The following is a 17814-nucleotide window of genomic DNA, read 5'->3' on the forward strand; positions in this document are numbered from 1 at the left end:
CCAATAATGTTCATATTTCATCATGTATCATTACAGATAAATTGGCTGTTCTTTGAAAAACTGTCATAGTCTGATTTAGATCAAAGCAAATAAGTTCCTTTTTGCGAAAAAAACCATCGGTGAGAATGGTTTTTGGCGACTCGAGAAAAAATTTTTTTACCATTTTGATGCCTACACGGAAATACTGTCTGAGTAGGTTTGGAGTAGTTTTTTATGAGGGCGGTAATATTGAATACTGTTAATGCATATACTGTTTACAATGTGTATTCTGCGGATCTGAAGATGCGAATTATGTTTGGAACTGTTCGCCTATTATACATACTGCGTTGTGTCGGTAAGGTAGGGAATGACATTAAAATGGTAAAACATGTCATTGAGTCGCCAAAAACCGTTCTCACAGATGTTTCTTTTTGCAAAAAGGAGCTTCTCTGCAAAATTTGATCTGAATCAGTGACGGTTTTCCGAAGTTTCGCCGGTAAATTTTATCACTCCACTATATTTAAATAAAATTATTTTAAATATATCAAAACATTTAAATGAAGTTAGTGAACAAAAACGCTAACTTTAATTTAATTTAATCGCCAGATGCCGATTTAAGAACAAATATCCACAAAAAGTATAATTTATTCAATCCTTGAATAGTGAACTACTATAGAAGTCATAATTTATTTTCAATTTCAGATTCCTTTTCATTTTCATTTCCCAAATTTCAGATTATTTAACTAAATATTAATTTTCCAATGTATGAAAGTGTTTCGTTAAAACATTTCTAATTTTAGTGAAAGCATTCTTTAATATATTTCATAGGACTTACAATGATCTTATCAGGATTTTATTGCAAAAAGTCTCTAATTAATAATAATAATTTTAAATATCGACAAAGTAGTTTTCAAAATCATGATATAAACATTGGCGTAATTAGGTAGGTCCACCCTAAACCCTCCCAAAAATATGGACCCATCATTTTGAAACTCTAAAATTCTGAAGTTCTGAGATTTTAAAACTTTTAAGATTTTAATACTCTAGTATTCTGAGGGTTTAAAATTTTGTAAAGCCTGCTCCTAAAAAATGTCCTAGATACACTAACGGATGTAAGTTATAATTTACTAAAAATATTTGCCTTGTGATATTCTTTGTTCAACAAGTTCTGTTTTTCAATAAACATTAAAAAATCTATAAATTATTTTTGTTAACTTAAATGTTCTTCCCTTTATGACAGAGAAATACCTTTCAATGTTATTAACATGCACTTGTGTAATGAATTTGTGAAAAGACAGAAAATATGCATATTACGCATGTTTCACACTAGTTCTAAGTGTAAATTGGTATACTTAGAACAATTTCAGTAATAGTTTCATATTAGCACTTTATACGTGTAACATTGTTTCTCATGAAAACCCTTATGCAACCGAACTTCCTATTTGTCACTTGTTGAGTCATAGAATTTGTTGAATTTCCAATTCTGTGAATATTCATAGCACGAACTATTTGCATGTTGACTTGCCAATTAACAATAAATTGTAAAACTATGTTACGTAAAAGTAATGTATCTTATGAATGAACAAGCTATTATATGGAAAAATAAAAATTGTTATTTAATTAAAAATAGAATGTTTTACGATTGGAATTTGAAATTTAGAATTCAGAATGTTTTACTAATTTTACAATTAGTAAAATTGTATTAATTGCGTTAAAGGAATATTTTACTAAAAATGAAAATGTTTACTCCACTTTTTTTTTTAATTTTATATTTACAACTGGCTCTTTGGAGCCAATCAGCAAATTCGATACATGGTATTCTGTTGTGTGGGTGGGTGATATTCATTGTCAGTAGTGTTTCCACTAAATACAATGCGCGTGCATTGTTTTAATTCATTCTAGATCGGTTGGTTTTGTCCTCTTCAATCTTCCGAGTTTTGGTGCGTGTTTTAAATTTTCGGCTAATTTGTTGGGATGATTTTCTAGTTTGTTTTTGTGCGTTGTTACAAATCTTTCTATTTGTTCTTTGATGTATTTTATTTTGAGATCTTTGTGCAGAATGACTCCACTTACATACCATGGAGCAGAAGTTATCGTTTTTAGAGCCTTTATTTGAGGCCTTTGGATAATGTCTAGATTGCTTTTTTTTGTAGATTTTGGAATAGCTGCCGTCTTGGTTGACGTGACAATATCTTTCACTTAGGTAGGATTTGAATAACATGTAATAATTGGATGGGAGATTTTATTTAATTTTGTACAGTAGGCCTGTGTGCCAGACTCTGCTGAATGATTGACTTATGTCTATAAATGCTGCAGAGCATACTTTTTTTTTCCTCGAAGCCGTTTTCAATTTCATTGTCTATTCGGTGAACTTGCTCAGTTGTTGAGTGGTGTTCCCGAAATCCAAATTGGTGCGGTGGTTTTTCCCTAACTATTGGTTTCAATCATTTGAGGAGTAACTTTTCAAATAACTTTGAGAGGAGGTAGTAGCAAGATCGGTCTGTAGGAGGCTGCCCCAGTTGGGGGTTTGCTTGGTTAGTGTATAAGAATTATTTTGGTAAAGGCTGATGCCACTCATGGACCCATTTTTTCTTCATCAAAATTTCAGTACAAATTTGGTATAGGATGAAAGGTCTCGTCGTCCCGATTACAATAATGTATATTATTAATGGGATCGGTTTATCGTTCCAGAGAAAATGGACTTTAAAGGTTCCATTAATTCATTACAAATTCCGATAGTTTCCATTAATTCCGTCTCGATCGTGGCGCCATCTATTGGAATATGGTGTGAATTAATGAAACTATCGGAATTTGGAATGAATTAATGGACGTTTAGAGCCCATTTTCTCTGGAACGATAAGCCGGTTCCACTAATGATATACATCATTGTAATCGGGACGACGAGACCTTTCATCCTATACCAAGTTTGTACCGAAATTTTAGTGAAGAAAAAATGGGTCGATGGCCCATAGCATAAATGGCATCAGCCTTTCCATTGAATTGGGAAGTACATATTGTATTCTGAGTATCGCACTGTATATTTGGATTATTGTAACTATTGCTTTTTTTGGTAATTCTTTTAGAACTTTAGCGGTTATTAAGTCATATCCTGGTGCCTTTTTGTCGTTAAGAAGTTTTATCTCTTTTATCATTTCTTTGGGACTGATGTGTTCAATAGGTCTGCTCGATTGTAGTGGAGCATTAAGATACTCCATTATTGCACTGTCTTCTGAGTCGGGTGCAAAGTTGTCGTTAGGTTTGAAGACCTTAGAGAGACGTATTGCGAAAGTTTCAGCTATGTCGTGATCCTTTCTAGCCCATGTGTTGTCTTCTTTTTGTATGGGAGGGATATGCTTTTTTAGTCTTTTTAGTTTTCTTGTGATTTTCCTTAATGAATAGTTTTGTTCCAGATAGGGGTACAAATGTTGTATGTATTCCCGAATATTATCATTTTTTATTTTGGTTAGGAGTTTTTTCAATTCTTTGGACAGCTTGTTCAATTATCTCTTGTTTTCGGGATGCCTAGAATATTGCCATATCATGTAGTTTATTGTGTAATCACCTTTAGCTTTGGTTCGTGATGTAGACTGGTATGCCGCAGTTTGCAGCGTTTTTATTAATACCTCGACCGTGTAGCCAATTTCATCTTCTGTTTTTAGAGAGATTTTTAAGTCTATAGTTTCATTAACGTGTGTTCTGAACAAATTCCAGTTAGTTTTTGAGGTGTACAGGGAAGGGTGTCTTTCTTTTTTTACAATTCCTGAGCTCATTGTTAGTATAACTGGAGAGTGATTTGAAGAGAGGTCAAAACTTGAATAGACGTTAATGTTGTTTAGCGAAGTACCTTTTGCAACATAGAAGTCGAAAAGATCTGGTATTTTTGTTGGATCTATTGGCCAATAAGTGAGTTTCCCTGTACTAATGTGGTTGTATCCTCTTGATAATATTGTTTTTTGGAGTTCTCTGCCTTTGGGGTTAGTGAATCTTTAACCCCATTGCGGATGTTTTGCGTTGAAGTCACCTCCTGCAATGAATCTCTCACCTAAGGTACTGAAGAAGTTATCGAATTGTTCTTTTTGTATTATACATATGTCGTAGTAGGCAATGTACTGCTGCTATGACTAATGAACCGGTTGAATCTTTTATTTTTATACCTGTAGATTTAAGGTAGTTCTCTTCGTATTTATTTAATTCGTAGTGTGATATCTTCTCGTTTATGATTATGGTAGTCTATAAAAAATTGGGGTTACCAATTGTTTCTATTTTTAATGAGAGGCACTATGAAATAAAAGGACGTTAAACAATTATTTTAAATGAAATATTTAGAAATCAAAGAATTACCAATTTTGAAAGAAGCGATTAACAATAAAATATTTAAGTTTCTCTTCTGTTTCTTTCTTTCAGATTCAACGAATCACAGTTGACTTGTACTTAAAGCTATGGATGATGAGGTAATTGGTGGAGGTCAAAATAATAAGAGGTTACCAATGACCCTAAACGTCAGTGGACTGTGGGACGTTGTCCCACGGTTGGATCACTATAGGTGAGTGCAGTTATTTATCATCCCCCTTATGTCAAACCACTAAATGTGCAAATTACTAAATGTTTTACTTTCTGAATTAAAGTGTGTGTTAAATGTCTTTTTCTTGTTCTTCACTTTATATAAAAATGACCAATGTATACCTTATAGCTATATAAGTAACGATGATTACAGCAGAATCTCATTATATTGCCGCTGATGGGACTGTAGCAACGGAAAATTTGCAAGTATTTTATCTTCTTTGGATGGTGAAAGAGCAGCACTAGTATGCTTATAAATTCATATGAAGATCAAATCACTCATGTGGCAATATAACGAGAGTTTACTATATTCCCTGAGCTTTTTTTATACATGTGTACTATCAGAGGCGTCAAATAGGGTATCAAATAGGGTAAGGTGACTCTTGCGAATTTCAACTTTACTGACTTAAGAATATGGAATACTAGACCTTAAAATCGAGAGACTACAACAAATTAATAAACAACTTTTAAGAAATAAAGTTGATGTGAAATATTTGTAAGTTATAAATATTCAAATTTCTTGTGTGCAAACATTTAAGTTAATAAAATAAAGAAAGTATAATCTTATACTCTTATTTTTTAATTACTGTGTACGTATTGTGACCCTTTTGGGGGTTCACTCTATACGATTTGGGGCTTCCTCGCAATAACAAATTCGTTGGGCGCCAGCCACTCGCTGTGGCGATCAAAATCAAAAAGGGGGAAAAAAGGTGTTAAGGCGATTACAGGGGATGGGTTTCGGGCACTTACGTCCTTACAATCTCGCGGGGGAGTACGCGAGGAGGAGTATCGGGGGAAGAGAGGTCTCAGGGTGGGAAGGGTTCTCAGGGAGTTCTTTACGTTACGCGTAGAAGAGGATTGACAAAAGGGGAATCTTAAAAAGGGGGCTGGAAAAGGGGGCTCGTCGCAAGCTTTAACAATGTACGGGCGGAGAAGATACCGTTGCCGGACTCAGAATATAATGTAATATAATGGGCTCACCGGTGCTGCACACCACACACAACTCACACTTCGCAGATCGTCACTAAACGCTATCTAAATCGCTTGGAATCGCTTCTTAAGGGGTTATATACAGTTAGCAAAGTTGAAAAAACCGATTTTTCAAAAATATTATTTTCTCAAAGTATATAGTCTTAAGAATATTTTCTGAAAGTTTTAAACCTTGCCGCTCAAAATTTTCGAAGATACAGGCCATTTTGTATCTACCCGAGCCAGGCAGCGCGACTCCCCCTTACTTCTGTGGATACCCATCTAATACATTGTTTTAGACTATTTATTGTGTAAGCAGACCATAGAGGGAGTTACAGCCGTTAAAACGAGGTTGATTGTTGATTCTCGAAGGTAAGTTAAAAAAAAAAAATTATCTGCATGTAATTTACTTTTAAAACTTTAAACGCTTTTTTCTCGAAACTGTGTTTTCAAAATCGGTAACCACGATTTCTCTGAAACTGTTGCGCCGATCTAAATGAAATTTTCAGGACTTCTTAAGAACATAAAAGACTAGTACGTGATCGAAGGATTTTTTTTTATGTTGCACATTTTCAGTTTTCTGGACGAAAAACGGTCGATATTTTACCTGAAAATCGAAGTGTTGAATTTAAACATCCGCTATTTTGTCAAAAATCAAATTTTTTCGAAATCCTTCGATCACGTACTAGATTGTAGTATATAGTAACGACATTATTTTGCCTGTTTGTTTCAGATAACCTGGGAACGAGATAAAGTGGTCACCGCAAATCAAATTTTTTTCAAGGCGCCTCGGGAATATTACAATATTTCGCTATAAACAGCATATTTTTACTTGGAAAAATTCCTGAAGACTCTTCAATAGTTGTATTGTAATATGCAAAAAGTTGAAAAAAATATATTCATATGCTTTTCCAAAAAAAAATCACAAAAAACGGCATTTTTTGGGCCTCGCAACTGTATGTAACCCCTTCTCTCTATGTTCAGGTTGCTAAACGCTAATCGACGGCTTGTCGTCGCCGCTGCGACGACGGGACCGTCGCGGGATATTTTGGGGTGAAGGTGGGACTAGGAAGGGGCCTCTTCCGGCAACGGGATGGATCGATTATCGATCTTCGATATACCGGTGATCGGGGTCGATGGGGCTGGCGGATGTCCTGTGACAACGAGGGTGGGCTGAAGTCTTCGGGCTCGGCGACAGATGGCTCCGAGTGGGCGATTTGCACTCGTCTGGGCACCTTCGTCTGGTTTTTTGAAGTCCCACGTTGCTCTTTCACCATGGGAGGGTTGGGTATCTGTCGCCGGCCTCGAAGCTCCTTTTGAAGGGTAGTCCTGGGTGGTTCTGTCCGTCGCCTCCATCGGCCCGACAGCGGTGGGCAGGGAGAAAGGGGTAAGGTGAGGAAAGGGTTAGGGGTTATCTTGATGTGGGAGTGTGAGTTGGGAGAAGCGCAGCGATTGTAACGGCGGGGGGAGGGGGGGGGGGGGGGGGCAAGGGTGCCACCACGTTACAGTATACATATATCGATCGAATTTTTCATTTATTAGAATTTACTAAATTAAATTAAATTACATTAAATTTAGTCAATTTTTCTAAACAAGTAACTGTTCTCGAAATATCAACATAACTATTAATTTTTTAATAAGTAAAAGATAAGATTAAAAAAATACTTTCGAATTTCTCCTAAACAGATAATAAATAATTAATGATAAGGATTGATAAGAAAAATGATGGAAACTTATTATTTTTAATTAAAAATATTTCAATACTTTTTTTAAATTTATCACATTAAAGTAAACAATGCAGGGGTTTTTTGTTAACAAACTACAGGTTCTAATTTATACGAGATTTTTACATGAGCATTTAAACAAATTTATATTTAGAATTAGGTGTACAAATTAATTTGGTGCCTTTATTACTACGCCTTCTTAATCACTATTTCAAAGGATCTAGCCGTATAAGTATAGTGAATCGGCGCCAGCAACAATTTCGGTTGATATTTATACCATATAATGCTTTTTGCCTAAACAACAATTGTGTGCAATTTCAACCCCTTAACCCCTCTGATAAGGGGGTAATGAGGGTAATAACCCAAAACTTTACTATTTTTGTTCTCCGAAACTGTTTAAGATATTTGAACACAATAAAGTGCAAATAGTAGGTACTCATTAGCTGTATTTCATATTTTTTCAAAATTTTTGTCCGATGATTAAGGGTTGAAAATTAATAAATAATTTTTTGAAGATGATTTTTATTAACAATCCCTTGAGTGACACCCATCGAAAAAATGAAGAATAATCCTTTACTATTTAACTATTATCTGTAAAAGTTTCAAGAGTATCGGATTGGTACAGCATGGTTAAAAAAAAATAAAACCAATGCAGGGCCCCTTCATAAGGCAAAGCCAGGCTGAACGTTAGAGGCGCTCAACCTAACCGACCTACAAGGGAACACGTTGTGCCGCACCGCCGCGTTTCTTATACCAGAAACAGCTCTCAGAAAAATATGAACTCTTCTTTCCCTAAACTGTGTGTTAGTCAACAGTCATTTGTTTAAATAATACATTAACAATTTAAACTTTTTAATTAAGTTTTCTGTTCTTAATTTTTAACATCCATGTTTTCACGGTGTTCCTCGTTTTGAGTATGTGAGAGCCCTAAATCACAAACTTATATGATGTCTTGAACAACGGCACTGTGTTAGGTGCCATAAGGTTGTTCTTTTAATAGTCGAAGAAGGTATAACTGCAATATCGTTCTAATCAACGCTGTAAAGAACATAGACTTCTACAACTATCTCCGTCTTTGTTTTTTCCCGTACATATTACTTTTAATTAAATTGTAGTAGATACCTATCAATAGTTGTAAGACCTTCCTTCTTTTAAATATATGGGCGCTCTGAAAAGAGTTAATTATGTTATAGAGTACCACTAGTACCTGGGAATGACTGTAATTAAGGTATCCTTCGTTTTAAGTATATGGGAGTCCTGAAAAGAGTTAAGCGCGTTTTAGGGTACAAACGGAGTATTTTCCAAAGTGGTTTATATGCCCTCATACTTTCCCACGCGGTCGAGGAGCCTAGATTGGCGTGTAAATAAACGCATCATAAAGGGTAAAGCGTACGATCCTGAGTTCATGATTTTAGAACGACGCGTTAAATGTACAATATTTACAGCAAAACAATAATATTATAAAAATGAAAGTTCGCTCGCGGCATATAAACGCTAAAACACATCACTGTTAGATAGAATATAATCAGCTCTTTTTAGGGCTCCCTCATACATAAAATGAGAAACACCTTAGTTATAATTATATAAGGGTGCCATTTGTAACCTACAAACGAGGAACACCGTGAAAACACGGACGTTAAAAATTAAGAACAGAAAACTTAATTAAAATGTTTAAATTGTTAATGTATTATTTGAAAAAATGACTGTTGACTAACACAGTTTAGGGAAAAAAGAGTTCATATTTTTCTGAGAGCTGTTTCTGGTATGAGAAACGTGGCGGGATGGTGCAACGTGTTCCCTTGTAGATCAGTTAGGTTGAGCACCTCCAACGTTCAGCCTGGCTTTGCCTTATGGGGGCCACCTCATGTAAAATGAAATTTTTTCGCATTTTTTTTTTTTTCGCTGAAATCAATAGGAAATTTCCTCGGGAATGCGATAAAAAAAGTTAGAAAGTCGTCCGAGATGTCCTTGTATGTTATTTTCAAAATCAAGTGAACGGCTGCACTGGCCGGAGCGGCTGTTACTCAACTTTCAAACGCGTTTTTCTCGAAACGCAAAATTTTTCGCGTCGTGCAACGTAGCTCAACAACTAATTACTCGATCTTTATGAAACTTGACATATATATTCTATAAACAATTGGCCTCAGCATGACATTCTGCGATTTTTTTTTTTTTTACTTAAATTACTGTTATTACGAATTTTTCATAGCCGAAATTCCCGTTCTTTTTTCAAAACCTTGCTATTTTCGCAATTTTGAAAATTTAAAAAAAATACAAATGTCATGCTGAGCGTTTTTGCATAAAGTAGCTATTCCATTTTGATTTTTTTGTTCCAAATCATTTTTGTGCACTGTACACTGCACGGCGATTTTCCAAGATGCCATCTTCAAGCCGCCATTGTACCATCCTTATTAACAATCAACATTTATAAAAAATATTTCTGTTTAGATCATAACGTGAATAAATGACACTCCAAATTTTAAATCAATCGGCGCATTACATTTTCCACAAAAAATTCTTGAAAAACATGCCATTTACATGAGGTGGCCCCCTTATGAAGGGGCCTTGAATTGGTTTTATATTTTTTTAACCATGTTTTACCAATCCGACACTCTTGAAACTTTTACAGATAATAGTTAAATAGTAAAGGATTATTCTTAATTTTTTCGGTGGGTGTCACTCAAGGAATTGTTTATAAAACTCACCTTCAAAGATTTATTTATTAATTTTCAACCCTTAATCATCGAACAAAAATGTTGAAAAAAAAAATGAATTACAGCTAATGAGTACCTACTATTTGCACTTTAATGTGTACAAATATCTTAAATAGTTTCGGAGAACAAAAATAGTGAAGTTTTGGGTTATTACCCCCATTACCCCCTTATCAGAGGGGTCAGGGGGTTGAAATTGTACACAATTGTTGTTTAGGCAGAAGGCATTATCTGGTATAAATATCAACCGAAATTGTTGCTGGCGCCGATTCGTTATGCTTATACGGCTAGACCCTCTGAATATTTTCCCGTGCTCCTGTGGACTTGGAAAGTGACAGGAGAATGTAATAAAAATAACATTTATTTTTATAACTTAAGTTACTATGACTTTTTAAACATAAATCTTCAATTAAAAATATAAAAAGAAAAGGCGCTGAATTAATTTGTGCACTTAATAGAAAGAAAAGTCTTTAAATTGTTTAGAAATTACTTTGATTTGCATACAGGTTTAAATAATTGTCTATGTAACTTTTGTTTACAAACTTCAGAAATAGAACAACAATCTATATCTACATTCATTAACACTACACAAACTACATCTTATGATATTTCTTGAGTAGTACCATCTTCTCACAGCTGTGACCAATCTCTCTTCCGAGATCAATTTTCTCCTACAAAATATACACAATCACACAGTCGCTTAAGACTTAGGAGCAACTTTCGCATTTTTTAACCGACTTCGAAAAGGAGGAGGTTACTCAATTCGATCAGTATGTATGTTTTTTTTTTGTGTGTGTTCACCGATTACTCCGAGATGGGTGTACCAATCGGAACGAAACCTTTTACATCTTGTAGGGTATGTCTTCCGATTGGTCCCATTGAAAAAAATTTTTCATTTTTTCATTGTTATTGCAAAATACAGGAAGTTTTTAATGTCAAAATTTGACGATTTCAATGACCTTTTAATATGTTGTCGGGGAAATGATTCTGAACAACTTTTTCATTATGCATAATTAACGGAAAGCTTTAGTTTCCGAGATATTCGTAAAAAACTATTGTTACTACTACATTAAATTCTCCGTATGCCTACGTGTCTTTACCGGTGTATGAGTCAGCATGCAGTCGCCGATTCCGACTGTTTCTTGTATACATGTAAACTCTGTAAGGCATGAACCGATTGCGATGAAACCTTTCACATTTCCGCGATACCTCACTTGCAAAAATTTATGCAATTTGTTATTGTTAATAACTATTGTTATAACTTGTATGGAACTTGTTATCGCTAAAAACTATCGTTGTTGCAATTAACCAATAAGAACGGTAAACCACCTTACGGCATCCTACAAATACTGCTCGTTCCACTAAAAAGTATGAAATAAAATAATTTTTAACAAAAAATACAACCGACTTCGAAATGCACTAAAAAGTATGAAATAATTTCTACTTCATTTATACAAATACCCAACAGCTATTAATAAAACCTATTTACTCGTTAAATAGTATACTAAATACATTTCAACCTTTTCGGAGGCGGCGCAAAATTAAAAATACCCGAATATACGATGCTGTCAATAATGATTTGATCGGTTATCGACGCTTGAATCTTCCTAGTATAAGAAAAGTTTTTAATTTTGCGCCGCCTCCGAAAAGGTTGAAATGTATTTAGTATACTATTTAACGAGTAAATAGGTTTTATTAATAGCTGTTGGGTATTTGTATAAATGAAGTAGAAATTATTTCATACTTTTTAGTGCATTTCGAAGTCGGTTGTATTTTTTGTTAAAAATTATTTTATGTAGAAAACAAACTTTTTGACACGTACACCTCGCAGCAACTGTTTCACCTCACCTACATATGTTGCTAAAACTCAATACTTGTTTATAGGATATTAGTATTACACACTGTTTCGTAAATTATCTTTTCGATAAATAAATGGTTTACGTAAATTTCAAACTTTTGTTGTTGCCTATATTTTAGCATTAGTAATTCTGTGTAATAAATTACCTCTAGCATTTCAATACTGTTCAGTATTTCGCCGAGATAAGCAAAAATAAGCCGAAAAAAAGAATACATTTTTATTGTTTGAGCTTTTGTTTTCGAACGAAGGATTAGAAAAATATTATTGTTCTTTATAATAAGTTAGGGGATCCTAGGACTCTTTATGATAAAAATAATGCCCATAATATTGTCCTTTTATAACAAATAGTTTACCGTTGACTTTATTAAAAAATTCCAATTCGTTCTCGAGATATGTAGAAAAAAACATTTCTTCGGGATAACATTTGATGGCGATTTTCTACTCTTAAATGAACGAATTAGCACGTATAAGAAAATACGTGTCTAGCAGTTTTTTATGTACTATAATATATCAAAGAATGGAGAAAATCGGTGAGTTACACCTCCGGTACTTTTGTTATGAGTGCAAATGTAGTCGACGAATATTTGAATTCCATTTTCTTGGAAACGAAAGCTCAAACAGAAAAAATTCGGCTAATGTTTTCTTATTCAATCACTCCCTTCCCGATTGTACTGCCCGACCTGAGACACCCTGTGTAATTTGCCGTTAGAAATTCCTCGTGTTCACACGAATTATTCAGACACGCGCGTGCACTCAAGTCTCCCGCCATTGGTCTAACTAGGTAAAGACCAGAGTGAGCCTCCCCCTCTCTAAAAATTTGGGCTGACCACTCACAAAAAATGTGAATCTTCATCATTCTAAAATTTGAATATTTAAAAACTTCAGAATTTCAACGTTTAAGGTTTCTTACATTTCAGAATACCAAAATTACAAAGCTTTAAAATTTTAGAATTCCTAAATTTCATTGTTCAAAATTCCCAAAATTTCAAAATTTCAAACTTTTTAAATTACAAAATTCCAAATCCTAAAATTTTCCAGATTCCAGAATTCTAGATTTTCAAAATTCAAAAATTTCAAAATTTCTAAAGAACTTGGCCCACCCCAGAAAAAGGCCAAGTTAAACCAACGTCTCTCGCCTAAAAAGCTGTTAAATCTGAAACAGACGAGTTGGTGATTTTATTAGTGTTACATAAACAAATGTTAAAGTAATGTATGTAACACATTGTATGTACTTACAACATTGTACTTACGTATATTGAACGTGCTGATTACTCTAATAGTTTGAATGGATATTCTTACGTGTTTTCATAAGACATTATTCTGTTGACACTAACCAAATAATATAAAACATCTGTACAGGGTGTCCGCGCTAAAGTGTGACAGGCGTTTTATTTCGTAACTATTGATGACACGAAAAATTGTTTATATGGAAATTGCACGGTAGAATGGGGCCTATGTTTTGGCGTGAATGAAAATTTATTTACATTATCAGTTTAAAAGATATGATGGTCAAGTTTCGTTTTTTAAATGGAACTATATATTTTTTTTCACATCATGTGATAGTGCTTTTCAAGACGAATTCATTAGGTTGTAATGTATACACGCCATTTTAATTAGTTTTCAAGATATAACGTTTACAAATTTCTCGATTTTCAGTAGATACGTCTCGATTTGAGTAGCAAGTCGTAAAAGTGGCCCTATTGTTGCGGTAAGTGCCACAGCGGGGGTCTACACTAGGAACGGCAGACCCAAAGAATAAGAAACCGCAACAATAGGGCCGCTTTTACGACTTGTTACTCAAACCGAGACGTATCTACTGAAATTCGGGAAATTTGTAAACGTTATATCTTGAAAACTAATTAAAATGGAGTGTATGCATTACAGCCTAATGAAATCGTCTTGAAAAGCACTATCACATGATCTGAAAAAAAATATATAGTTTCATTTAAAAAACGAAACTTGACCATCATATCTTTTAAACTAATAATGTAAATAAATTTTCGTTCACGCCAAAACATAGGCTCCATTCTACCGTGCAATTTCCATATAAATAATTTCTCGTGTCATCAATAGTTACGAAATAAAACGCCTGTCACACTTTAGCGCGGATACCCTGTATATGAGAATTATAACACAAATAAAGTTAAAGTTTATTTCGAAACAATTCGCTATCTTCCGAGTCACACGTGTATCCTAATCCTAAATTTTCACCCTTTGGCCCCTTGTGGATGCCTTGGCATCCACGAAGGGGTTAGGGGTCGGCGCTTTTGAGGACTTTGTGTCCTCTTGTTGCCCAACGAACTATAGCGTCCCCGCGCCTAGGGAGATGGATTGGCAGAATGCTGGCAACCCCAAACTCCCGCGCATTTTGTCATCTTTCTGCTTTATCTTACTTTACATATTTTCGCCATACTTTTACATCTTCACACACTCCATACTTTTACATTCTTAAATTCTCTTCCATACTTTTAATTCTCACTCAATCTATACCTTTAGGGTCCACTCGTCTGTGTATATGTGTATGTGTACGTGTGTGTGCGCGTGTATGTGTACATGTGTGTATGTTCTGTGTGACCCCTTTTAGTCGCCTCTTACGACAGGCAGGGGATACCGTGGCCGTATTCTAAGCCCCCCGAGCCACAGGGGGACACACGTGTATCAAGATCAAATACTGTTGAGGGGTGCAGTGTCGCCACCTATAATACCGACCCAAATGAGGCCCTCTCGACGCGAGGACCAGAACGTCCATGAACCTTTTATTACGTTACGTTACGTGTCTTTTTTCTTATAATGTTACACACCTCTTTTCTCATGATATCATTAAAGTATTAATAAGTGCACATAATAACTGTGTTGATAATGCTCTTACCCAAACCCTAACAAATACAATATATATAACACTCTTACAATTTGTTTAATCATTTGGGAGTTAATACCATTACAACCATTATGCTTCCCAACCTCGCGTTAAACTAAACGTGAGGAATTAACAATAATAAAGGGAGGGGGAAGTTTGAGACTGGTAATAATGAAACATATTCTCTCTGATTCTCTCTAGTGGTACATGTTATAGGTTAAATTTTGTCATTTTTATTTAAAAACTTGTTTAATGTAACAACAACTGTCCAGTTTCGATATTTAACTAGGCCGTAATCCGCTTCGTGGCTGACATATTGGAGCGAAGCGATTGATTTGCAGTAAAAGTAAGATTAACAGAGTTGGGACACAATATAGCAATTAAAAGTATTTTCTTGTTGCTGATAATGTGACAAATAAAATATAACAGTCGAAAAACTGTCGAAAGTAACACATTGCATTCTGCCCATCCGTGTGTGTCCGTGACAACGTATGGATTAGTATGGGATCGCCGCTTTTCTACTGTTTCTGCAGGCAACAGCACGGCGACTGATGACCAATATACACCTTGTGTACTTCTGCATTCATGATTTCAACGTATCGTAGCTATGATGGCAGCCGGGTATTTAATATAGCCTAACCTAACCCAATCTAATCTACCTAATCAGTGAATTAGGTTAGGTTCGGCTAAACTAATATTCACACAACTGAGATTCAAAATCATTAAATTTAGTTAAATTTGACTTTTAAGCCCGCCCGTTATTAATGTATATTATACAGGGTGATCCTCTCGCAGCCGGACACAAAGGAACTGACGACAATGAACCCCTTGACCGCACCATGAAGACACACAGAGTCGTCTCGGCCCGGGTAGGTCCCCGCTGGCACTTGACAATGCGGACCTCTTTATGGTGTGGTCAAGGGGTTCATTGTCGCCAGTGTTCCTTTGTGTCCGGCTGCGAGAGGATCACCTTGTACAGGGTGATCCTCTCGCTAGTGGACTTAAAGGAAGTGCCGCCATAATAGCATAAAATGGCCCAAGTCCTTTTTCTGTCATCGATACCTTTTCACGAACACAGCTACAGTATACACCCCCATCGAGAAAAGAGCTTGGGTCCATTCATAACGGTGTGGAGGCATTTCCTTTGAGTCCACTAGCGAGAGGATCACCCTGTATATATTGGTGTCGGTCGACGTGTTGCTGCCTGCAAAAAGAGTAGAAAAGCGGCAGAATTTAATTTATTATTTTCGACAGTTTTCCAAAAATATCTCGAAAACTATGACCGAGGAGTGGTTATATGTATAGGAAAAATTTGGGATAAAGTTCCGAATACGACCGGTCGCCGATCAAGATGAAATTTTGAGGGGCAGTGGGGAGGAGGGAGGGGACCCCAAATATAAGGTGGTATCTTCGGCTTCCCATTAGTTTCCGAGATATTAATTAAAAACTTTTGTACAATACATAGAATTTTTCCTATACAGACGCAACTAACACAATCGTCCTTGCTGTAGTAGATGTCATCGTTAAGTGTCGAACAGCCGTTGACGCAGAGGGGGTTCCAACCTGACTACCTATAGGGTGTCCTATTTAAAACTTTAAAGATCCGACGACTGTTGCAGCGTTACCGGCCGCCTTCCGGAAAAAGTTACAAAAAGTAAAAAAAAAAAAGGATTTTACATGGAACACCCTATAGAAACGGAAGCCGATATCGCTATGGTGTGAACGGCTGTTCGACACTTAACGATGACGGTTGCTACAGCGAAGACGGTAGTGCTAGTTGCGTCTGTATAGGAAAAATTTTATGTATTGTACGAAAGTTTTTAATTAATATCTCAGAAACTAATAGGAAACCGAAGATACGACATATGATGAGTTTTACGACATATTTCAATTTCATCAAAATCGGTGAGGTGTAACCTTTTCTCAATAATTACCTGACCATTCCTCAAGGACACCACCGATCTCTGATTTTTTTCTTTATAAACACTCACAGTGACCACTGTGATCGGCTTGCAAAGAATGGTCAAAATTGATAATCTAGTTTTTGAGTTAAAAAGTCACAAAAAAACCCCTATCAGTCGTTCATAGAGGAGTTTCGTTCGCTTCGCTCCAGAAAAGAAAAATATTATTAAAAATAGTATTGCAAAGAGTATTACAACCGCTTTGCGATACAGATCTACAGATTTAGATTAGGTTTACGTTTATTTTCAATGCATTATAAAAAGTACTTAGATTTGTTTGCAACACTTTTTTAAGGATATTCTATCTTTTTAAATAACTCCGTTGAATGTATTTGCAAAAAATCCGAGATGGTAACCAAATAATAGACAAATACTATTATTTCAAATGCAAAAATAAGTTGACCTTCATATGATCCCGTAGGGGTCAATCTGACCCTACATATTACCATATGTTTTTAATGTAATGTTTTATACTCTATCAATTTTCGCATTCAAAAATAAGTCATTCCATTTGGAAAACAAGATAATGAAATCAAGGTTACCATCGAATATCCGCCTTCAAACCCAACAATTTTTGTCTGATACGTTTTCTGATAATTTGTCTGGGTTGATAATTGTCTGGATTGATTAAAATGAGTCATGCTATATGTATATCAAATCACACTATAAGTACTATGTATTTAGTATTCCTTTCTTTCCTAAAGAGTTAAAGCGACACGGCTTACTTACAACTTACAATTAATCCTGCACCAACTTTTCAATTATTTATTGGAAAAAAATCCTATGCCTTTAACAGAAAAATTCAGTCGAAATTTTTCAAACCCAGATGGTTTTGTAAACCTCTGAAAAGATAATAGTCCAATGAAACGATGTATAGAAAATACAGAGGGTGAATCATTCTTTGCCATTTCCCTTCCACATTGGTCTGCTTTATCTAACATCTGATTTGCTGCGTATACTCGAAGCGAGGGTTGGCTTAGGGCTTAGGGAAAAAGGACGCACTTCCTGTCGAGTATATATACCTGTAGATACGGACGTTTCTTTATTAGTGCTAACTGCAATCGTTCCAATAATTGATAATAAACCTCCATATAGTCAGATTCCATTCATTCATAGGTCATTCAGTTGGATTCCACGAATTCCAAATTTCTAACATACCTATCTCACCTAACATTAAACAAGACTATGGTTTCGG

The 17814-nt window shown here is 35.3% G+C and overlaps 1 protein-coding gene across 4 annotated transcripts in view; it reads left to right on the forward strand.

The window, feature by feature from the left end:
* The window catches only part of LOC114881074 (bumetanide-sensitive sodium-(potassium)-chloride cotransporter), a 73825-nt gene that overhangs the window by 26018 nt on the left and 29993 nt on the right, over positions 1-17814 (forward strand). For all 4 annotated transcript variants that reach the window (XM_046288583.1, XM_046288585.1, XM_046288586.1 and 1 more), the window contains exon 2: positions 4384-4522. In XM_046288583.1, coding sequence (XP_046144539.1) covers positions 4419-4522 — 104 coding nt within the window. In that variant the 5' untranslated portion in view covers positions 4384-4418. The remainder of the gene's footprint in view (positions 1-4383; positions 4523-17814) is intronic.

Source organism: Osmia bicornis, chromosome 14 (assembly GCF_907164935.1).
Source record: "Osmia bicornis bicornis chromosome 14, iOsmBic2.1, whole genome shotgun sequence".
NCBI lineage: Eukaryota > Metazoa > Arthropoda > Insecta > Hymenoptera > Megachilidae > Osmia > Osmia bicornis.